Source organism: Colletotrichum graminicola (assembly GCF_000149035.1).
Source record: "Colletotrichum graminicola M1.001 genomic scaffold supercont1.42, whole genome shotgun sequence".
Taxonomy (NCBI): Eukaryota; Fungi; Ascomycota; class Sordariomycetes; order Glomerellales; family Glomerellaceae; genus Colletotrichum; species Colletotrichum graminicola.
The window spans coordinates 169,583-192,690 of NW_007361046.1; the positions used below are offsets into that span (position 1 = coordinate 169,583).

Sequence of the window (23,108 nt, forward strand, 5' to 3'; positions counted from 1 at the left end):
GCGGTGAGTTGAGTCGAGCAGAGACGCGGTAGTGCTCTTATCGGATACCGCGACTCGCCTTCAACTAGCCGCCTGTCTGCGACACACTAACCCCGTTGAATCGCGCTATCGAGCTATCGGCTCTCAACGTGGCTGCCGTCTGATGTGGCACGTCGAGACACCAGCTCTCGTACACCTCCACAGCCGGGCTGTCGTCTTTGGGGGCTGTGATTGGAGGATATAGCTCGACAGGGCTGGGACAGTCGGTTTCTGAGACATTGCTGGCGAGAGCTGCAAAGTCCCTGGCCGACTCGGCGCAGCAGACATGGATTCGGATTCCACACTAGTAGATCAGGAAGCTGAGCGAGTCCCAACGGCCTTTGCTGGGGATGGAGTTAGGTAAATCTACCTATGCCAGCGAGTGAGGTTCGGCCGGAGTTGGTTAGTCGAGTGAGCCGGCCTAGGAATTTAAGCTTTCACTATTGCCCAGGCGGATCGTTCGAAACCCACACCATGCAGATGCGGTGTGCAGAGTGCCAAGCAAAGGATGGATGTGCTTCCAGCGTGGAGATTGACATTGTGCAATGTGCAATGTGCCTGTTGCGCTTCTGTGATGAGGAGCCAATGGACGAAGACCTGTGTACAGAACAGGTAGGCAGGGAAGAAGGCCAAGCTGTATGAGGTCTAGGTTGTATGGAAAGAAACCAGATAACGGGATCCGGGAATGACGTCTCATACATAAAATATACGTATAGGCGTTCTGTTCAACCACAGTGGGGTTTCAAGAGTCTCAAGCCACCCCACAGTAACCCTATAGATTTACCGGGACACCTAAAACCATACTTTCTAAAATATGTATATACAAGTAGACCGTATCTTGACTAATTATCTATATACTCTAGCTATAAGTATAGTATTAGAAGATATTGACTTCAGTAAGCTTTAAATGGCGCACTGTAGACAGGCTTGACACCTCTGATACCCCAGTCGAGTCAAGCCTGCGGCAGGGCCTTACCTAGGGACCTGGGTAGGTAGGTAGGTAGGTAGGTAGGTATCCGTACCTGCGATAAGATAAGGACCAGCGCTAGCGATGCCATTTATCGAGTGAGCCACTGGAGAAGGCGCTACGGTAGATTACCTGGTTGTAATTTGCAGGCAGGTACGCGTACCACCTAATCATGAACAGCAACAAGCATATCCCTGGTAGGCAGTTCAGTACCAGTATTGGGCACCGCAACTTGGAGCGCCCCGCTGTAGCGATTACCTACTCGAACCGGATAACACTGATAGGAGGGCGGAGACACACCGCTATCGCCAACCAGCCATGTCCGGACGGCGAGCCCCTCGACTCGTCAATCACTATCCACAAAACACGCGCACGACGGACGCATCGAGGGACGACAGCCGTTCAAAAGAGAGCAGCGTCACGCACACGAGTCGTGCCTCCCGCATCAATATACGTTGCGGGAAGAGACCCCGCTGCGATCAACAAAGTACCCGTATCAAAGTGGCCAGCAAGGCCTAACAATAGTAAAAAGAAAAAGTGCGGCCATGCCCGAGGACCACTTCCGACCGGCGCTGATCGTCGTCGACTTCCAGGAGGATTTCTGTCCGCCGGTAAGTAAATGTTCTCTAGCCTGCCGCGCTCCACCCCTTTCGTCGCATCCCGCAGCCTCGCGGGGAGGGGGTTGGGTTGGCGAGTTGTTGCGTCCATGGCTGACGTCGACTCGAGCATGGCTCACTCGCCGTGGCTAACGGCCGCGACATCCATCCGGTCGTCAACTCGCTCCTGCGTCTGCCGTTCGTGACCAAGATCGCCACCAAAGACTGGCACCCGAGTGACCACATCTCGTTTGCCTCCAACCACGAGGGCAAGGAGCCCTTTGTCGACGCCATCGACATCGTCAATCCGCGCAACAGCGCCGAGAGTTTCCGCACGCGGCTGTGGCCGGTGCACTGTGTGCAGGGAACGCCCGGCGCAGCCCTGGTGCCCGAGTTGGATGTCTCAGCTATCGACACCATCCTCGAAAAGGGCCAGAACAAGGACGTCGAGATGTACAGCGCCTTCTACGACCCCTTCCAGTCGCCGCGGGTGTCGGACAGCGGACTCGCATCGGCGCTCAGGGCCAAGGGCATCACGGACGTCTATGTCGTCGGCTTGGCTGGCGACTACTGCGTCAACTGCACCGCAGTGGATGCGAACAAGGAAGGCTTCCGGACCTTTGTCGTCGAGGAGGGCACCAAGCCGGTGGTTGCCGAGGAATGGATCAAGTGCAAGGACGCCTTGGAGGCCAGCGGGGTCAAGATTGTCACCATGGAGGGTCCGGAGGTCCGGAGGGTTGGAACGGCTGGACGGGGATGAGGGCCCGACACAGAGTCCTTCTCCCCCCTCTAATTCGTCTTTTCGTCCCGACTCGGGAGAGCCTCCGAGGAGGGAAGCCGGGGGGGCGTTTCTTGTTTCCTCTTCTGCATAGGGCCATGAGGTGAAGTTGGATACCGCGTGTTCCACACCGGTACGAATGCGCAGTACTGCGGTCCTAACCAGTGTGGGTAGATAATCTCGATGGTAAATACCTACTTACATACTACTACGTAGAAGCCAGTATTGCAGTGTCTCGCTCACTCCTCCGGGTCCCAGAGTCATATATCACAACGAGCAGACCATTCTTCATGGGCTTCACCCCACCTACGCCGCAGACGTGTTCACCTGTGCTTGGGTGGAGTGTCGGCGGGTTGGAAGAGGAATCGGTGAATTGACTCGGCGGCAGGGGACCATCAGCTGGCCCATGCAGGCGCAGCAGAGAGAGCTAGTACCTGTCTGCATCATAATATACTTCGTAGCGTAGTAATTTGTTCCACTGCCGTCAGCGTCTACGCTACAATATACGGATGCACATACCTACCTACCTAGCAGCATTTGAGCAAGGACGAGCTAAACTGATACATGTATGAACAAGGACCGGGGGGGGGAGAGGGCGGGCACTGGGCAGGGACTGTTGCATCATGTCAGATCAGGGCTGCAAGAGGGGGGGGCACACAGACAGTCCATGGAAGAGGAAGTGGACTCGAGAAACACAAGCAACGGCGGACGGGCTTGGCCGAAGCGTATCGACGTCGAGCAATATCTGGGGGGAAGAGGCGATGACTCGGGTGCAGCATGGTCAAAGGATGGACGGGCATTTGTACATTGATTATGCGAAGCGAAATGACATGAAGGTAGAAACGGGCCTCGTTGTGTCTCTTGCCTGGCCTTATCGAACTTCCCAGGTCCGGTCAATGGAAGGAAAGGAACCCCACCCCACTCTTCTCCAGCGGAAGAAAGAGCGGACGTGCGGACTGCATGGATGCAGTCAGGAAGAGGAACCCGCCGCCGCACTTCCCAGGGATGATGGTACATATTCCTTCCCTCTCATTTCGAATGCAACCCTCTGAACCTTCCAATTGCCTCGTCTCGACTCAATCCTTAATTGCCCTAAGCCGAGCCCGGCAGCTGCCGTTTTCGGCACCTGGTTGCTGAGACCCGCGTTGTCAGGTACCTAGAGTAGGTAACTATCAGAAACCACCGAAGGAGAAAAGATGCAATGGAGCAAGCCTATTTTTTTTTACCTTGCCTTATAGCGGCCGCCCTCAGCATCTGCTGCGCTTGCTGTGTCTGTTGTGTGATGATGTTTATCCAGATCAGAGACCCACTGTCTTCTTCTATGCGTACGTACGTATTAGTCTGGTAGAAGGATGGATGATGAAGAGACCAGGAGAAAGTCTGCCGCGCCTCTGGCTGAGGTGACTTGATGTTTCCTTATCGGGAGAAGGCAACCGCGTCATCGATGTCGCACACAAATGGGATCCCGCCCATAGTGTACATCAGCAAGCGGGCTTTGGGATTCGCAACCTTGAGGAGCATGTACTATTATATGTGACGTTGTGGAACTCATGTGACTGTATATCATGCATGTATGCTACTAGAAGCACACAGCCAGCGGGACGCGCCATCTGTGCGGCGATGCAGGTGCAGCTCACCTAGCCAGCCCAGTCCCCTGTGTGGCGTACCTATGGCGCCCCAGTGACACATGCCACTCACTGGAGCCTGCGTCCAATGGTCGGCAACAGCTCCACACTTTGGCGGAATGGCGACAGCTTGGTGTGGCCTGTTGCAGCTACGACCGGTACCCCCAACGTCTATCGCGCCTGCCCTGGATTGTCAGGAACAGTGACCACGGCATGCAGTAATTAGGTAAGTAGACACAGCATGTACCTACCTCAACTGGCCCTGTGTGCTACCGTGGGTCCACATTTGCTTTTTCCCTAATCTGGCCCGAGAGAGAGTTGGTTCTACCTCCAGTGCGGATCATCGTCGCTAACTTCCCCTTTGCTGGGCAGGACCACGTTCAATTCATTCGACTCGTCCGATGTATTATCATGTTCGGCATATTCGCCCAATTCGCATTTTTTCATATCCCCTCTCGGGGGTAGTTGGGGAATGTCCAGCACGTACACTAACTGGCAAGCGTCGTCTCTCACCATCGTCCCGGGACGCGCCAACAAAATCCCAGCCCCGACTTGCCGGGATTACCATCATGGCAATTTCTTCCCTGTTGTGGATCTGCAAACTACCTACCTACCCGTGTACTGGTGGTGTACAAGCTTAGGGATGTGGTGTATGGGAGTAAGTACTTGACTCCCTACCAATTTCCTCCCTAATAGGCTGGTATTCGCTCTTGTCTGATCTGCCGCTGCTCTTGTACAGGGCACGTACTGGTGCTCACTCTCTCGCTGGTGGTGGTGTGCCATCGACCAGCATTCGAGACTACACTATCTCGACCAGCACTCGCTTTTATTATTGTTTTAATTTTCGTCTTCACCCACCGCTGTATGCTTCCCCTGTGGCCCCCTTCTGCTGTTCTTTGCGGAATTCTCACACATCCTAGCGGCTTCTCTGCTTGCTTCCCCCCGCCACCCCCAAATCCAGAGGAAACTCGTCGTGCCTGAGGTCCTTAAGCTGCTTCGTCCCAACCCAGCTGTGGGGCCTCCAGATCCATTCCCATCCAAAAAGGTACTTGGCTGCCCGTTGTATCGCGAGGTTCTTATTTTTATTGCTCCTCTCTTTTATCTCTCTCACTCTTCCTCCTCTCCCACTTCCCCCCCTTCTTTTCCTCCTCCCCCCCCCCTTGCAAGGCCTCCTCTTCAACAGGAACTGAGCAACCAATCCACTCTCGCCCTTCCGAGCAGAGCACTTCAACGGCTCCTTGCGACTTCGGCTCTCCGCGACCACCATCCTCGATCTCCGATACTGTGTCGCAATCCTTTTTAATTAACCCCCCCTTTTCCAAAAGTTGACCCTCGTGCGTGAAGCTTGGAAGTCGTCAACTAGTTGTGTGAGTTTTGAACACTATAGACGTCAACGGCGTCTGCTTCTCAACCGGTACGACCCTCCTCTCTCCAATTGGCGGCGAGCGAGCGCATCCCCCACAGATCGTCCGCGTCGCCAAAATTCCTCAACCCAAATTCCTGCTCCGTTTCCTCCCCTTCTCCCCCTCGACGTCTACTTGCGCACTTAACCCCCTCGAGGACCGACATTATGAACCGTTTGCTGGCATCGATTGCTGACTTCTGAAACTGCAGGATTCGTCTCGTTTTCTTCTCTTCGGCCGTTATACCCCAATGCCTTCCTAATAGACCATCTCGATACACCGCAACTTTCGCCATGATATCCTCAACACTTCTGCCCCGCCGCTTTCGCGGTGAGCAGCCCGCCGTGCCGCCCGCTGCTCCCTCCTGGGTAAACAAGAAGATCACGCCCGCCCTCAAGTTCCTCTCCAAGCTCGCCTGCTCTCACCCGATCCACACCGTCGTCATTGTCGCAGTCTTGGCCAGCACCTCGTATGTTGGTCTGCTGCAGGAGAGCTTGTTCGATGCCACCATTAGCGTCCGTACCGCCGATTGGTCCTCCCTTCTCGAGGGCAGTCGGATACTCCACGCCGGCCCCGAGACGTCGTGGAAATGGCAAAACGTCGAGCCCGACGCCTCCATCTCTGGCGAAGTCGACCATCAGGCCCTCCTGACCCTCGTCTTCCCCGACTCTCAGTCTCCCGAGTCCGCCAACACCGCCCCACGCACCCATGCTGTCCCGATTCCTCAGAACTTGTCCATCACCTCGCTGCCTTCCACCTCCAACTCCCTGACGAGCTACTCTCAGGACAGCGCCCTCGCCTTCTCCGTTCCCTACTCCCAGGCCGCCGAGTTCCTATCTGTCGCCCAGGAGATTCCCGATGCTACTAGCGACGAGATCGAGACCAAGCACGGAAAGGAGAAGAAGATGTGGATCATGAAGGCCGCCAAGGTTCACACCCGCAACAGCTTTGTTCAGTGGGCTCGCAATGGCTGGACCGAGTTCCTTGACCTCCTCAAGAACGCTGAGGCTCTCGACATCTTCATCATGGTCCTCGGCTACCTCTCGATGCACCTGACCTTTGTCTCTCTGTTCCTCTCCATGCGCCGCATGGGTTCCAACTTCTGGCTCTTCACCAATGTGCTCTTCTCCTCCGTCTTCGCCTTCCTGTTTGGCTTGTTCGTCACTACCAAGCTTGGTGTGCCAATCACCATGGTCTTGCTCTCCGAGGGCCTGCCTTTCTTGGTTGTGACTATCGGCTTCGAGAAGAACATCGTTCTGACCCGTGCCGTTCTTTCTCACGCCATCGAGCACCGCAGGCCGCTGGCCAGCAAGGAGGACAAGAAGTCCAACAAGTCGGACGTTTCATCCCCCAACGTTATCCAGTACGCTGTCCAGGCCGCCATCAAGGAGAAGGGCTATGAAATCATCAAGGACTACGCCATCGAGATCGGCATCCTCGTCTTAGGTGCTGCCTCGGGTGTCCAGGGCGGGCTGCAGCAGTTCTGCTTCCTCGCTGCGTGGATTCTCTTCTTCGACTGCGTCCTCTTGTTCTCCTTCTACACTGCCATTCTGAGCATCAAGCTCGAGATCAACCGTATCAAGCGCCATGTCCAGATGCGTCGCGCCCTCGAGGATGACGGTGTCAGCCACCGCGTCGCCGAGCACGTTGCCAAGAGCAACGATTGGCCCGAGTTCAACGGCAAGGCCCCCAAGGAGGCTTCCCTGTTCGGCAAGCAGATGAAGAGCAGCAACGTACCCAAGTTCAAGGTCCTCATGGTCAGCGGCTTTGTCCTGATCAACGCCATCAACATTTGCACCATTCCCTTCCGAAACTCCAGCTCTCTGCCCAGCCTGGCTTCCCTCACTGGCGGCCTGAGCGCCGTCGTGACCGCCCCTCCTGTCGACCCCTTCAAGGTCGCCTCGAACGGCCTAGACTCCATCTTGGAGTCTGCCAAGGCAGGCGAGCGCCCGACCGTCGTCACTGTTCTTACCCCTATTAAGTACGAGTTGGAATACCCCTCTATCCACTACGCCCTTCCTTCGCCTGCCAGCAAGTCTGGCCACAAGCTCGACGATGAGTATGACCACTTCGACAGTTACGGCGTTGGCGGCCGCATGGTTGGCGGCATCTTGAAGAGCCTGGAGGATCCCGTTCTTTCCAAGTGGATCATCGTTGCTTTGGCCATGAGTGTCGCCCTGAACGGCTACCTTTTCAACGCGGCGCGATGGAGCATCAAGGACCCCAACGTTCCCGACCAACAGATCGATCCCAAGGAGCTGGCCCGCGCCGAGAAGTTTAACGATACCGACTCGGCCACCCTGCCCCTTGGCGAGTACATCCCTCCCACTCCGAAGCCCGTGACGCCGGCCAGCACCGACGATGAGTCGGAGCTGGCCATGACCCAGACCAAGTCCTCCGACGAAGCGTCAAGTCCCGTTGAGAAGCGCACTATTGCTCAGCTGGAGAAGATGATCGCCGAGAAGCGCGTCCACGAGATGACGGACTCGGAGGTGGTCACCATGTCCCTCCGCGGCAAGATTCCCGGTTACTCTCTTGAGCGCGCGCTCAAGGACTTCACTCGTGCTGTCAAAATCCGCCGCTCCATCATTTCCCGCACCAACGCCACCTCCGACCTCACCAACGGCCTCGAGCGCTCCAAGCTCCCGTATCAGAACTACAACTGGGAGCGCGTTTTCGGCGCCTGCTGTGAGAACGTTATTGGTTACCTGCCCCTTCCCGTCGGTGTCGCCGGCCCTCTTGTCATCGATGGACAGAGCTATTTCCTCCCCATGGCTACTACGGAGGGTGTCTTGGTTGCCAGTGCCAGTCGCGGCTGCAAGGCCATCAACTCTGGCGGCGGTGCTGTCACGGTTCTTACTGGCGACGGGATGACTCGTGGACCTTGTGTCAGCTTCGAGACCCTCGAGCGCGCTGGTGCTGCCAAGATCTGGCTCGACTCGGAGGCTGGTCAGGCCACCATGAAGAAGGCCTTCAACTCGACTAGCAACTTCGCTCGTCTCCAGTCCATGAAGACTGCGCTCGCTGGCACTAACCTGTACATCCGCTTCAAGACGACCACCGGTGACGCCATGGGCATGAACATGATTTCCAAGGGTGTCGAGCACGCTCTCTCCGTCATGGCATCCGAGGGCTTCGAAGACATGAGCATCGTTTCGGTCTCTGGCAACTACTGCACAGACAAGAAGGCTGCCGCTATCAACTGGATCGACGGACGTGGAAAGAGCGTTGTTGCCGAAGCCATTATCCCCGGCGATGTTGTCAAGAGCGTGCTCAAGAGTGACGTCGACACCCTCGTCCAGCTCAACGTTGACAAGAACTTGATTGGATCCGCCATGGCTGGTTCGGTCGGTGGATTCAACGCTCACGCCGCCAACATTGTTGCCGCCATCTTCCTTGCTACGGGCCAAGACCCTGCGCAGGTTGTGGAGAGTGCCAACTGTATTACCATCATGAAGAAGTGAGTCTACCCTTTCCATTTGCTGTGACATTCAGTAAATACTGACCTTGCCCAGCCTCCGCGGCTCTCTTCAAATTTCCGTTTCCATGCCGTCTCTCGAAGTCGGTACCCTCGGCGGCGGCACCATCCTTGAGCCCCAAAGCGCCATGCTTGACATGCTCGGCGTTCGCGGCCCCCACCCCACGACCCCAGGCGAGAACTCGCGCCGTCTTGCTCGTATCATCGCTGCCGGTGTCTTGGCTGGTGAGCTGTCGCTGTGCAGTGCGTTGGCGGCTGGCCACCTGGTAAGGGCTCACATGCAACACAACCGTTCTGCACCGCCTACGCGGAGCTCAACTCCGGCTCCGGCCAGCGGTAGCATGACACCCGTCGGCCTGGCCATGACCAGCACCGCCGAGAAGGCGGCCAGCAAGAGTGCGGCGGCGGTTGAGCGGGCGCGTCGTTGAGTTGGATGAGTTGCTGTATATAGGCAAAACACGATACGAAAACATAATTACGGAGTTTTTCAAAGGGAATAGAGCAAGCAACTCATGGCGATTAACATGCAGAATTCTCGCATACGCTGTATTGTGCTTTCTGTAGCAGGAGGAGGAAGAAAATCATGCCCCTCGCGAAAGGGTGCGCTGGCCACGCCAGCTTATATGTATGTAGAATCAGATACATAAGAGCTTCTTTTGTCCTCGTCTGTTTGGTCTAAAGCCTATCCGGGCATCGATGATTCCTCACGGTCGTCCGGGTGGGGTGCGTTTTGGGGTCTTTTGATGATCAAAAAAGGCCCTTGATGGCATGTCTACTTCAAGATCACTTACAGACTTGTTTGCAGACTTGTTTGCATCTTGATCGCCTTGACTAGGTAGTAAGTATTCAGGATACCTGGGAACACAAGCAGAACGAAAGAGTGTCGTATAATTATTTCCTTTTATGTAAGGTTAATCTACTCAAGTCTTAATCGACCGCCTTGTCACTCTGACCCAAAAGTCTCTGGCGACGAAGAAAATGGCGCTGAGTGTTTTGATTGGTCTTTCCGGATTCATGACAGCGAAGTCGTATCTTCTCAAGAGCTGGTTTTGGTCAGTAGCTCACCGATCATGCGCAACCAGGCGCCAGATTACTCACCTCGACGAAGACCTTGTTGAGTTCCATAATGGCGATGGGCTTTCCAAGACACGAGTACTTGCCGTGGCCGAAACTCGTGTCCAGAGCAGCATTCATCCTTCTCAGTTCATCCTTGTCCGCGCCGAGCCACCGTTCCGGCCGGAAGACATCGGCGTCGGAGCCCCAGACCAACAGCGAACGCCCGACACCGAAGAAGTTTTGTCCTACCTGCGTGCCGCCGGGGACGAAGTAGCCGTTGAGCATGTCGCCGCCCTCCGGCGTCTGCTTGAAGCCGAGACCCGTGACCGGGGGGTAGAAGCGCAGACCTTCGTGGATGACGGCCTGGAGGTAAGGCAGCTTCAGGGCTTCGGCGTTGGTGATCGGGGCGCTGATGGCGCCGGCCGCAATGGCGTCGTCGATTTCCTGCTGGAGCCGGCGATACGCGACGGGATTGTTGATCAAGCAAAGCAGAGTCATGCGCATGGCTTGCGCTGCCGAGTTTGTTCCGGCAATCCTGAAGGATGAAGATGAATGACTGGCTTGAGCGCTACGGATTTGGCTCGGGACTTACATGTGGATGTACACAAGCTGGATGAGCTCATCACGGTTCAGGCCCTGGTTGATGAAGGCTTGCATCATGTCCTTTTGCGGCTTCGCTCCCGGTTGGAGCCTCGATTCAGCGTAGTTCCTGGCAAACCTGTGCGTCGTGTCAGTTGTCCGCTGCGGTCGCATCACTCTGATGCGGGCACGTAATGGAGAGCTGCGCCGAGAATGGTGCACTCACCCCATCAAGCGGCCGAAGCCGAGTTGGTCGCCTTCGCTCGGCAGCATCAAACGGAAAGGCCATCTGTGGACGAGCCGGCCCAGCCAGGGAAGCACCGAGACGACATTCATCACGGGGAGAGACGACTCGTTGATCTCGATGTACCGGAACAAGTCCCGGTCGGTGGCGAGGAAGCCGAAAGGGCCGCCGAAGGAAACGTCGCCGATGGCGTCGAGGGCAAAGAACTGCGTCTTCTCGGCGAGGTCCAGCGGTCGGAAATCCGAGTCCGTGGACACGTAGTGCTGGTCTATGAGTCGGATGAAGTTCATCAGCTGGCGGTCGATGCCCGTCTCGAAGCCGAAGCCTTCGTTCTCTTTGGCAGCGTACTGGAATATTGTTTGACACTGATCAGCTACAGAAACTCGGAACGGCGGCCCTGTGGTGGGAGCAAATGACTTACGGCCGGAGCCATGCGTGCCCTCATGGCTTTGTGTTCATTTTCATCCCGCATCGAGACGACATTGTCGACGCCCGGGGTGATGCGGCCGGAATCGTAAAAGTCGCCCTTGGTGTACGGCGACCGGACGGCGGATATCTTGCGCAGCGAATCCGGGTCTGTGCAAAGCAGCTCATTTGGGCCGATGCGTGCGAGGGGCCCTGGAACGATTGATCGACGGTTAGCGTCCGTTCTTCTCTCTCTCTCTCTCTCTGTCTCTGTCTCTGTCTCTGTCTCCCTCCCTCCCCCTATTCTGAGGGTAGTGAGCAGGGCCAACAGAATCACATGATGGGTAGCGTATTCCATGGACCCAGAGTGTTGGTGTTGACTGAGTAAGAGAATCCGTACGCTGTGGGATACGAGGTCAACTCACCATACTTCCTGGCAACGTCGTTCAAATGCTCGTGGTATGTGCCTCCGATGGCCTTCTTCAGTTGCCACAAGACTGAGACAGAGGCAACAAAGGGTCCGGGGATTTTTCGCAATCGGTACCACGACCGAAACTCCCACACGAAGAAGGCGATTACGGCGACCAGGGCGACCAGCTTGACCAGTAGCAGGCTCGATAGATTCGAGCAAGAAGCGGATTTGTAGTCGCCGATACCCTCTGTTAAGGAGCGCACACCCGCCATTTCTTGGAATCCTCCGTCGCTCCTTGTCGTCTCGCTCAGGCCCTTCCCTCCCGGCAGCTGCAACAGCTCGTCGAGTCAGCCGTTAGCCCCGACTGCGTCGCTCGCTCGCGTGCTTGGATCACGAGTGCCGGAGCGCTACACACGGTTCAGTGACACGAGGAACGCTGGGAAAGTGGCAAGGCAGGCAGTGGTTTCGTGGTTGTCGCTTTTCCCTCCGGTCCCGGGTTGTCCCCGCGTTCGATGCTCTCCAGGTCAATTCTCTCGGTCCCAAATCAGAATAATCATCCGTGTTCTCTGTCGTCGAACTTAATTCCCCTTTCGTATGTATGTGTTGGTCCGTTGCACCCCTCCCCTCCCCCCCCCTGTTGGGTTGTTGGTCGGTGTTGATTTCTGACCAATTCTGTCACTATTTCTTTTCGCCGACCCGACAGTTTGGTAACGAGTGGGTAAGAAAGAGGCACAGATGACAGCACAGTGCAGTAGCGAGACTCAATTGTAGTATGTAGGTAATCCAGGTCCGGAGCGTACGGTGTGGGAGGACGCAAGACAACAAACAATACCAAGCAAGCGCGGGCCCGGTGAACTTTGTATGACAGAGGACTGACTGGTGAGAGCAGTAAACGCCGAGTGTGGAGGGAGCGAAAGATTAGAACATGTGGGAGCAGTAACTCTTTATCGATGAAAGTTCCGACAAGTGCCCATGACCAGACGCTGAGGAACCGAACATGCTCCCCCCCCCCCCCCCCCCCCCAGGAGAGACCAAGTCAAATAAGGAGGGTAAGCAAGCCGGGGGCAAGCCTGGATCGAGCTAAATCCTTCCACTCAGACGCAACGCTAGGTGAAGGATGGGAAGGATGGGATGCACACGGCGCCTCGGGGTTCTCTCATCCCGACTCGGTTCTGTAGACTGAGTAGCTTCTTCGGGCGAGTGGGCTGAACAGCAGGTCATGGAGCTGATCGAAGACATGTTAAGATTAATGCAGTCAATAAGCTTCATAATGGGCCAAGGTGGCTGGGCTGTACAAGGCAGTGAGACTCTCTAATCGCCGTAGCATCGACGACCGCCACACCTCCGATCCCTTGGAAGTCTGGGCCTCCTCCATGGCTCAATGTCTTTGTCCATGTTGCTTTGTTTCCGCCCAGGCGGGCCCAACTCCAGACGTGAACAAACAAATGCCTTTACTACTAATCAGCGGAAGCCCAAGTACAGAATGGCCTCACCTTGGCTGGGCAAGCAGGGCACACACCGTCTCCCGAGTCCCATATGCACGTTGACAATGCAGGCTGTTGAATGGCAGCCGGCGACAAGCACTATACCATCTCACCGGTCACCCCATCCTACCTCCCTTCGACGCCTCATATGCTCATTTAGGTCCAGGCTCATCACCATCCTTCTACAATTTGCTCGCCTACGGACGCCCTACTGTTGCTCATGCTACCGTGACACCCCCTGCCCCCTCCCCTACTAACTAGTTCGTCCCGACCTTGCACCTGTTACTTGTCAGGTCGCATCGAGAACTGCGCTAGAATGAAACCCATGCGGTCATGGCCCCAAGCTCCTGCGACTGGGGTGCAATTCTTGGGCAACGGCCGCTTAGCCTGATTCATATGACTCTGTCTGTATTCTGCATCCGTTAGAACCTGAGATAACGCCGTCCTATCACTGAGGCCAAATCCCTCAGATATCCCCTTCGACGGCTAATTGCTAGTTCGCTCGATTCAATCGCTTCTGCATTCGATATGATGCAGTATTCCCAAGTCGCAGAACTAGCCAGCATAATTGAAAGCTGACATAATCACACCAATGAGACTGCCACACTCAGCGTCAGAGCTAGGTGCCATAAGAAGCTAGGTGTGCCACAATAAAAGACACCTACTAGGAGGCATTTATTATGTATCGTTTCATATGCTATCTATCCCCGTCCGGAATTGTGGCAAAAACACACCAGTCAACCTCGTGGCCTGATTGTTTGCTGCTTGCTTGCTGCTTTGAGTAACAAACACAGCGGAGACACAAACAGCAAAAGGATGGACGATCAGGGAATCGAACCCTGGACCTACCGCATGCTAAGCGGTCATTATACCACTAAACCAATCGCCCATGTGGTAATGATCTAGCCCGGACTTGAACCGGAGACCTTCAGTGAACCAGACGAGAGGGGTGAAGCCCTCGACTTGTTAGACTGACGTGATAACCAACTACACCACCAGACCATGTTGTTTGATGGCTGGGTGGAAAAGAAGCGGCAACTTGAAGGTCCGGCAGTGGGTAGGTGTCGAACGTTTGACGACGATGTGTGGAGAGCATCGTGAAGCGAGGGTGGGGCTGGAGCAGAATTCTCACCCGTATTGACCTTGTGGGGCACGCAGGGTCTAAACTTAATGCATGCATTGTCAAACTAAGTTGACCGTGGACTTTGATTTCGATCCATGCTGTCACAAGATATACGATCGAGGCGTTGCATACCGGCCGTATTTCATAGCGACGTTCTTGTGATGACATATGTCTAGTTCAATGTTAGATCCCTCGACTGTGCAGCCCCTCATTACGCCAGTTGGCCTCAATTGTGACGAAGAATGAGAGTGTTGGCCTTGACGCGCTTCAGTCCGCATACCTCGAGAGCATCCGCCTTCTTGAACAGCTGCCTCCAAGCATCAACAGGCCTTTCTTTAGCACCGAGCGGTGCCGTCATTGTCGGATCGTTCGAGCCTTGAATATCGGGTCTCGGCCAACTAGAGCGGATCCTGTTGATCTATGTATAGTTGGACGGCAAATGTTTAATGCAAACAGGGTTCACGGGTGAGCAATACCCCTCAAGTCTTGTGGTATGTGGGTGTGATATAATTAACAGTCAGCAAAGGCCTGCTTCGATGATACAATCTTACCGTGAAACTGTCGACGTGACCCAATGTCTCTTCGGTATGTGAAGGAAATGTTCCACTCCAACCTGAGCTCCCAGGTCGTTTCTTGTATGTTCAACCGGTAGAATAACCTTTCACCTTTTTAGGTTTCCGTTTTGGAAAGCTCCACTACGGGGAGATTCCATGTTTGACGAAGCAGCCATATCTGATGGAGAGGACCAGGTCTGAAGCTTGATTCTGCAAACGAAAATGGGTAAGGTCACTCCTTGTAAGCTGGTTATGCTCCAATTCCCGTCGCCTTGGACTACTCTCGCTCATATTTCGTCAGTTTTGGTTATCTTGTTGCAACAGGGAAAAAAAAGCTCTCGCGGACCGGAAATGTTGCCTTGGGGTCTTTGCTGAAGAATTACGCCTGAGAGGTAACAGACTGAGAGTGTCTAGGTAGCACATAGCAGCATTATCTGCGAAATATAATACGCCATAGGCGAATGTACTAGAGAATATACAGTTTGATCGTCTGGTTATGTTGTCCCCATCAAAGTCTGTGAGTTGTTGAAAGACCACCGAATGCTGTGTGATTTTGATCTTGCCAACTTGTCTCACAATGTCTCTGAAGAGCTTGCCAAACCTTACTCCTCATCCTCCTCATCCTCCACCAGCTCATCGTCCGCCGCCTCAGAAGCAGCAGTGTCACGCTTGGCGATGTCCTCCTCCTCATCTTCCTCCTCGTCTGCTTCCTGGGTAGCAGTGATGTCACGCTTGGCCACCTCGTCCTCCTCATCCTCCTCATCCTCCAGCTCATCATCCGCCGCCTCGGAAGCGGCAGTGTCACGCTTGGTGATGTCATCCTCCTCCTCATCTTCCTCCTCGTCTGCTTCCTGGGTAGCAGTGATGTCACGCTTGGCCACCTCGTCCTCCTCATCCTCCTCATCCTCCAGCTCATCATCCGCCGCCTCGGAAGCGGCAGTGTCACGCTTGGTGATGTCATCCTCCTCCTCATCTTCCTCCTCGTCTGCTTCTTGGGTAGCAGTGATGTCACGCTTGGCCACCTCATCCTCCTCATCCTCCAGCTCATCATCCGCCGCCTCGGAAGCGGCAGTGTCACGCTTGGTGATGTCATCCTCCTCCTCATCCTCCTCCTCGTCTGCTTCTTGGGTAGCAGCGATGTCACGCTTGGCCACCTCATCCTCCTCCTCCTCCTCTTCTACCTCTCCCACCGCCTTGGGAGCGGCAGTGTCACGCTTGGCGATGTCATCCTCGTCCTCATCCTGTGTGAGTTGAAGATCCCGATACAGGAGGCTCTTCGTCGACTTGGCACCTGCGGGGCTCTCCTCGGCGAGAGCGGCAATAGCAGCGTTGAGCTCGTCCTTGCGGGCGATGATATTATTGAGGGGCGCAGCCATGGCTACGGCAACCAGGGTAGTGAATGCAAGAGTGAAACGCATGTTGACGGTAGTGAATTAGTTGAAGAAACTGTTAAACCGGAGGTTGATTCGAAGGAGAATAGCTCTAGAGTGGAATAATTCAAGTTGTTAGCAGGCTGATATAGGGATAGCCTGGGTGTTGTAAAGAACGAAGTCGCTGGTTAGAAAGACAATCAGTAGACAGAGAAAGGACAAGCTTGGGTATTTATAAGAAGTAAGAGTATCCTCAACACTCTTTACTTTATATTTCCTCTATTATAGAGGTCATATATATATAAGATGTTTATATTTATAATCTACTATACTAGTAGATTAATGTCACAGGTCAACTGCGGCCAACCTCGGACCCACTTTACGGCCTTGCCGGTAGATCCATCGGTTAGGCCGATAGCCTGCCAACTAGTGGGTCCTAGTGAGTACCCCACTTGTCCCTACCTGTTAACAGGCTATAAGATAGCCGCTACCAGCCATAGCTCTAGCCCTCAGATACTCAACTAATCTATTACCTATCTAACTGTATTAATTAATATATATTATAATTATGTAAGTATATCTAAATATATAATTAACTAAAGCTAGGAGAAGGTTCTATAACATTAAAGATCTCTTAAGATCCTACCTTTTAACTTTCTTAATTTAATAAGATTACTAGGACTTCTACTTATAATTATTTTAGTTATATAACTATAAGGTTAACTTATAAGCAGCTTACGTAAGTATAGAAGATTCTAGTAAGCTAGATATATCTATATAAGGGCTAGATTTCTTCTATTTATAGTTTCTATCTTTCCTTCTCTAAGTAAGTACGGAGTAAAGTAGTATTAAATATACTAATTATTATACTCTCTCTATATAGAAGTGTCTCTTATATTTTTTATACTCTTATATTCTCTATCCCTTATATCCTATATTCTTGCTTCTATAGGGTATACTACTATATAAGAGATATACTCTCTTATATTCTATTAGGCTGTTAATTCTTTATAAGAGAGCTAAGCCTTCCTGTTGTGCTAACAGTATTTTAACTCCCACGACCAAAAGGTGACAAGCGATCCGGTGCATTCCACCCCCTTCGGCAAGATCGAAGGGTCTTTCCACGCACGCTGATGCTTCAGAACCGGTTGTTGGAAATCGAATGACACGTCACTGACGGCCTCTTGACAGCGCAAGCTCCATTCTCTTGTCACAACACGCGGCCTCTGCCTCGCATGCTCGAATGATTCTGGGCAAAAGGCTATTGATCAGGAGGCGTTTGATGTCGGGAGCATCGTGGACGTGTTTTAGATATCGGGCGAATCGCATCCCTTGCTCCTCGCGGGAAGCCTTGTACAAGGGTTACGCTTTGGTCGGCAGATGGGAGCCGAGCCAAGTTCGTTCGAGGTGAAGAAGATCGGCCAGTAGGGTGGCGCCCCCCCACATGGAGCATACATGGGTTGAAGGGGGACGAAAGATCGGGTGAAGCGATACTTGTCAGGAGTCTACCATGTAAGGTGCCGTGCGAAGAGGCTCATGTCTGGTATTCCAAGCAGTGCTCGGACGGCGGCTGCGGACATGGTATTTCCTCCTCGCATGATTTAGGAAAGCTGTGGTCAACCTAAAGACTTCAAGTGTTCAGTCGCTGAAGCTAGGCCCAGCTCATCAATTGGATATGGCGTTTACTACTGGCGTTGTAAGCGGTGACCGTTTCCTCTGGATCTCTCTCTGGGTCTATGAGTGTTCTGATATGATGGCAACTGCTGCAGGCGAGCTGCACAGGCCGCTACCAGTTGTCTCTTGAGAACAAACCGCATCGTTGGGAGATCCGGGGTGCTGCTTGGATTTGGCCGATCACCAAGCTCCCTTGTGAGAAACAAAGGAGCTTCCTGATACGTCTCAATAAGGGCCCGATCCGGCCCTCCCGTTTCGATTTGCGTCTGGGATTTACCCACGCTTGTTGCGCAAACTGCTTCATTCCGTGGCCGGGATTACATGTTTTTTTTGCGTGGCCGCAAGTCATCGCTTATTTTAGAGTTTATTACCGGATACCTTGCGTATTTTGTAGTCAAGGCTATTATGAAAGGTGACTCACTGCTTGCACACAATATTGTTGGCGCGGCGGAGGTGCCGACAGCACATGTAGAGTTGGCGACCAAGCTGGTGACGCAATGAGGATGACGCCGTCAGTAGGATAGACGTGATTAGGTTAACATGTACAGGATAGGGCAATCTTTCCAAGCCATTTCGACTATTCTACGTCAACCGCTGATGTTTGATCATAGTCGCCATCACGTATTCTTCGACTTGGTTGGCAGGCGATATTCCATGCCCACCGTCACGCTGCCGAACCAGAGCGCCAACTTGTCCACAATAAGGTTCTTCCTCCCGTACCAAGGCCCCTGGTTTGTTACGACTGGCATCCGGCCATGCGCTCGTTTGAAGTAGTTGGAGGTAGCATCGACACATGGTAACCTGGGTGAGCTTCTCTTCTCCTCCTCCGACAAAATCGGCGTGGCGGATACAGCGCCAGTCTTCTTCATCTGCTTGATAACACGGATGAACAGCCGCGACATGGTGTCAGCCCCGGGGGTCCAGGTTTGCGTGACGTAGCCGATGATGGCTGCCGCATTGGGAACTCCGTCAAGCATGCACCCGCGCCAGCAGTACTTCTCACCGACCTTGACTTGAACGCCATCAACTGTCACGTCGGTGCCGCCAAGGAGCTGAACATGCAGGCCCGTCGCAGTGACGATGATGTCAGCAGGCAGGTGTCGCCCGGATTTTGTGAGGATACCATCATTTGTAACAGTCTCGATGTGATCCGTGACAATTTCCGTGTTGGGCAGATGAAGAGCCTTGAAGACGTCTCCATCAGGACACATGTTGAGACGTTGCTCAAAGGGGTTGTAATTGGGCTTGAAGTGAATGTCGACCGGGTAATCCTTGGGTAGCCGGCGTTGGGCATCGGATCTGAGAAACTTCTTGGCCGTGGTGGGAAAGTTCAAGACAACCTGGATGAAGAACGTCTCTAACAGAAGGTCCTTCAACAGAATGAACCAGTTGGCCACGAATAACGGGAGAAATTTCTTGACTGTCTTGTCCGTCGCCGACTCGGGTGCCATGGCAAAGACGTAGGATGGACTGCGCTGGAGAATCGTGGTGTGTCCGGCGATTTTGGCCATATTAGGGAATAGCGTCATGGTCGTGGCGCCAGACCCGATGAGAATGACGCGTTTTCCGGTATAGTCAAGGTCTTCGGGCCACCATTGGGGGTGAATTGTCTGGCCCTCGAATTTCTCAATGCCGGGAATGTGTGTATCGAGCGCCTTATCGTACGAGTAGTACCCAGAGCACACAAATAGGTATTTGGCCTTGAACTGCTTGTTCCCTTGAGGCGTTGTGCAGTTGAGTGTCCATCGTGCTTCGTCGCTGTCCCAGGTCGCTGCTAGGGCCTTGTGTTGGAGCCGGATATGCTGGTCGAGGTTCTGCGTCTTGACCGCGTCTTCAATGTAGGCCGCAATGGGGCCGCCTCCGATGATCTTCTTGTCGTGAGGCCAGGGATGCCACCCGAAGCCAAAGTTTGTCATGTTGGAGTCGGAGCGGAATCCGGGATATTTCCAGTAGGACCATGTCCCACCGACCACGTCACGCGCCTCCAGCACTGCGAAAGTGCTATCTGGCAGCTCGGTTCGCACACGGTATGCGGCATTAATACCGGAGATGCCTGCCCCGAGAACGAGAATGTCGAGCTCTTCCGCCATCGTGTGGGTCATTGCTGTTCAGGCTGATGATGATGGCAATTCAATGGTGGAGAAGCTGTGCCGGAATCCGCAATTTAATGTTTTCTGAGGTACGATTTTTCTCGGGGGCGAATAGCGTGCAGAGTTTCTGTTGAGGACGTGCACGCGTCCATCAGATGGTAGGAAGCTTTCACTAGTTGGATTAATTCGCATCCCTTCGGCATGGCGGTGAACGAACAGCCACATGCCGCTACCAGCGCCACAGACAATTCCTCGTCCGTGTCCCCCAGTCACATTGGAAGGAAAGTTGTAAGGCTTGCGTGCGTTGGTGTTGGTGAAATATGCATATGCGAACTTGACTGATGAGCCAAGTATTGCTGTCGTTCTCCCGGAACCCATGCGCATGCGTTGAAACAATCGTTTGATTGCATTCGTCAAGTACAAGACAATCCACTGAGCGCCTCTCGAATTGACTCCACGAGCAGCCATCCCATCCGCCTATGCAGCTGCTTTGCTACCGAGATCTGTATCATCCTAGCAGGTTATCGAAACTATTCAAGCGTGCTTCGTATATCGCTTGATGTAATGGCATGCAAGTCTGTGATCGTGAGGAAGATTGATTTACAATGTAGCCTCGAGGGCCTAGGATTCGAGTCATGGTTTGGATGTGTCGTGATGCCTTCGGCACCGTGCGGGCCCCGCGCAAGATTTCTCCGGGGGGCTGGAGAAAATATTGATCCGGTTTGGCCCCACACGGGCTGACCCACTCGTAGATACGTATTTCTTCTCACACATAGATAGTCAAGCCGTTTTCCTATGCGCTTTCCTACCCAAAAAGTGCCTCTACGACCGTTTATGGTAGCTATTGCTGCATGTATGGTTGAGTAAAACGGGAAGAATAAGATTGATTGCCCCTTTCTACTGAAATAAGGTTGTGGGTGTTGAAAGTGAAGACACAGCTGACAAACATTTCCTGATGTGACGCTGACTATGTTATTCTGGGGTAATAGATTGATTACTTAGGCCAAGTGTCTATAGAGCTTACAGATAACCACGATGTGTCAAAATCTAGACTAGTCTTAAGCAATGTGAGCATGCATAGCACATAGAAACATCCTACTATATGTGCCCGAGGTAGATATACTCGAAATCTCTCCAAGTCTATCAGGATCAGCTAATGAGGTGAATCATCGCCGTCACTTATCGTATACTAAGAAGCTCGAGTCCAGGTTCGATCTCATTGGATTATCCGAAAACTCCCTAAAAACCCCCGAGTCTGTCAGGATCACACCTTTTGACGAGGTCAAGGGCTCAATCACACGGTCTCTAGACATCCCTACATTCCTATCCACCAAGACCACTTGTCGTTGATGCCTAACGCCGACAGCATTGGCTCACGTCGCTCCCTTACACACATCTCCGTCATTCGGGCCACGGGGTTAGGTCTAATCTTGCCGGGTGAGCGGGGTACGCATCTTGGCTCGACAGTGGAGGGGTTGATGTTCATACAGAACACTTTGTGGGGTATTCTCATTTTTAGCAGCATCAAATCGGATCGGAGCCCGATGGCCGGGAGTGCGCGCAGAAGCAACGAATAGATCTGCCATCGCAAAGATTAAGCCAAACGGGAAAGTTTATCCCAGCTGCGTGCTCAATTTAACATTTGCCCGACAGGATCCCACATTGAAATGCGGGGAAGTCATCGAATCGTGTACGATCCCGGCCCGGTGTGTTCGGGGATGACTCGGGAACTTGTATCGTCAAATCGCCCAGCGGCGTTGGTAGAGGAGAGCGGCCCCAACACTCACGGTGTGACCATGGTATAAAAGTGCGGCTCCTTACTTTATACATATATCAATTTAAACTATCAAGGTTCTCAAATCGTTGTTCGTCTGTGAGCCCGAGCTTTCACTTGTCCAATCTATATCCCCCATGGCTCCAACTCTTCATCCGCTGATCGATAACGGAATTACCAAGGGAGATCCCAACTTCTCTGGCGGCACACTACGATGTCATTGTAGGAGCAAACCAGTGGAGGTCCTGCTTGGAGGCAATGTTGCCCACAACCACGCTTGTGGATGCTCGAAATGCTGGAAGCCCGCTGGCTCCCTCTTCTCCGTCGTCGGCGTTATTCCTAGGGAGCAGGTCAAAGTAACAGCCAACGAAGAGAAGCTCCACATCATCGACGACTCGGCAGTCATTCTCCGAAATGCCTGCAAGGAGTGCGGAGTTCATATGTACGGCCGCATTGAGAAGCCTCACCCGTTCAAAGGCTTGGACTTCGTCCACGTTGAGTTGTCGGATCAAAAGGGGTGGCAGGAGCCTCAGTTTGCGGCTTTTGTGTCGTCTATAATTGAACAAGGGTTCAATCCCAAGGGTACTGATGGAGTGCGGCGCAAGTTCAAATCAGTTGGGCTAGAGACCTATGACACCTTGTCGCCCACGTTGGTGGATCTCATTTCTACGTGGACAGCACAGCAGAATGGCCGACTTCCAGCAAAGCTATAAAGGCATTTGAGGAACTGCAACGAAAGAAGGCCCCACGCAGTCGGGCCAATATTACAACATGAAATCTTGGCGTACCTTCAGATTGAAGAATAAGGAAGGCCTGGCTGAAATAGCAAATCTATTACACAATGCTTCGTAAAAGGAATAACATCGGGTCATATCTCATGTGTATAAACACTCTTACAGCATGAATGGAGTGAGGCGAGGTATCCAGATCAGACCTGGACTTCTACAGTTGCATGTGATAACAAGAACTTTGGGAGCCCTCACCTACCTCACCCTCCGAAGATGCCCTGATGAGTCCGTTTGCTCTGATTGGTGACTGGTGCTATTTGAGGCTGGGTAGGCGAGAAATCTTGTGCTTTTTTAGAGGGTGTTCATTGCTAGTACGCCGCGCACTGCACTGCCGGAGTCCTGTTCCCCTGCACGCTTTCAATATTTTTTAGTTCGGAGCAATCATGCTATTTGATCAGAGGACAAGATAGTTTAGAAGGCACTGTCCACGCCACCAATGGTAATTTGATGCAGAAGAAAAGTCTTAGTTTCAGGGTGGATGTTTCGACTTTTAAAGAAACCAGGACCTCAAGGAAACCACAAGTTAGTTTAACTGTGGTTCGATCAGGCATTGCCGCACAAAGATTTTGCCCTTCCAGAGGTCCAAAGTCTGTGTCGCAGTCTTTGAGCTTGTGAGGGCAAACCCGCAGTGATGAATATTCAATAAATAGGCTCGAGTCACGTAGTTGAATTGAAGACTGAGCGATTTTG

General features: G+C 53.2%; 6 protein-coding genes and 2 non-coding genes across 8 annotated transcripts; 3 read left to right on the forward strand and 5 right to left on the reverse strand.

Annotated features, from left to right (window-relative positions):
• Positions 1 to 1,530: 1,530 nt before the first annotated feature.
• On the forward strand, positions 1,531 to 2,341 carry GLRG_08550 (isochorismatase; the record flags this gene model as incomplete). The annotated part of the gene is made up of 2 exons (XM_008099450.1): positions 1,531 to 1,596; positions 1,712 to 2,341. 2 exons carry the CDS (start codon positions 1,531 to 1,533, stop codon positions 2,339 to 2,341), a joined length of 696 nt encoding a protein of 231 aa, XP_008097641.1.
• Positions 2,342 to 5,680: 3,339 nt separating this feature from the next.
• On the forward strand, positions 5,681 to 9,293 carry GLRG_08551 (hydroxymethylglutaryl-coenzyme A reductase; the record flags this gene model as incomplete). The annotated part of the gene is made up of 2 exons (XM_008099451.1): positions 5,681 to 8,847; positions 8,903 to 9,293. The coding sequence occupies 2 exons, from the start codon at positions 5,681 to 5,683 to the stop codon at positions 9,291 to 9,293; spliced, it is 3,558 nt and encodes a 1,185-aa protein (XP_008097642.1).
• Positions 9,294 to 9,785: 492 nt separating this feature from the next.
• On the reverse strand, positions 9,786 to 11,833 carry GLRG_08552 (cytochrome P450; the record flags this gene model as incomplete). Its single annotated transcript, XM_008099452.1, has 6 exons — positions 9,786 to 9,908; positions 9,964 to 10,456; positions 10,514 to 10,639; positions 10,727 to 11,091; positions 11,166 to 11,362; positions 11,575 to 11,833. 6 exons carry the CDS (start codon positions 11,831 to 11,833, stop codon positions 9,786 to 9,788), a joined length of 1,563 nt encoding a protein of 520 aa, XP_008097643.1.
• A 2,029-nt stretch (positions 11,834 to 13,862) lies between these two features.
• GLRG_13209 lies at positions 13,863 to 13,934 on the reverse strand. The gene has a single exon. It is a non-coding gene; the product is annotated as a tRNA-Ala (tRNA).
• A 9-nt stretch (positions 13,935 to 13,943) lies between these two features.
• GLRG_13210 lies at positions 13,944 to 14,047 on the reverse strand. The gene has a single exon. It is a non-coding gene; the product is annotated as a tRNA-Val (tRNA).
• Positions 14,048 to 15,324: 1,277 nt separating this feature from the next.
• GLRG_08553 (uncharacterized protein) lies at positions 15,325 to 16,140 on the reverse strand (the record flags this gene model as incomplete). Its single annotated transcript, XM_008099453.1, has 1 exon — positions 15,325 to 16,140. One exon carries the CDS (start codon positions 16,138 to 16,140, stop codon positions 15,325 to 15,327), a length of 816 nt encoding a protein of 271 aa, XP_008097644.1.
• A 2,243-nt stretch (positions 16,141 to 18,383) lies between these two features.
• On the reverse strand, positions 18,384 to 19,856 carry GLRG_08554 (monooxygenase; the record flags this gene model as incomplete). The annotated part of the gene is made up of 1 exon (XM_008099454.1): positions 18,384 to 19,856. One exon carries the CDS (start codon positions 19,854 to 19,856, stop codon positions 18,384 to 18,386), a length of 1,473 nt encoding a protein of 490 aa, XP_008097645.1.
• A 1,911-nt stretch (positions 19,857 to 21,767) lies between these two features.
• GLRG_08555 (uncharacterized protein) lies at positions 21,768 to 22,343 on the forward strand (the record flags this gene model as incomplete). The annotated part of the gene is made up of 1 exon (XM_008099455.1): positions 21,768 to 22,343. One exon carries the CDS (start codon positions 21,768 to 21,770, stop codon positions 22,341 to 22,343), a length of 576 nt encoding a protein of 191 aa, XP_008097646.1.
• Positions 22,344 to 23,108: the final 765 nt, after the last annotated feature.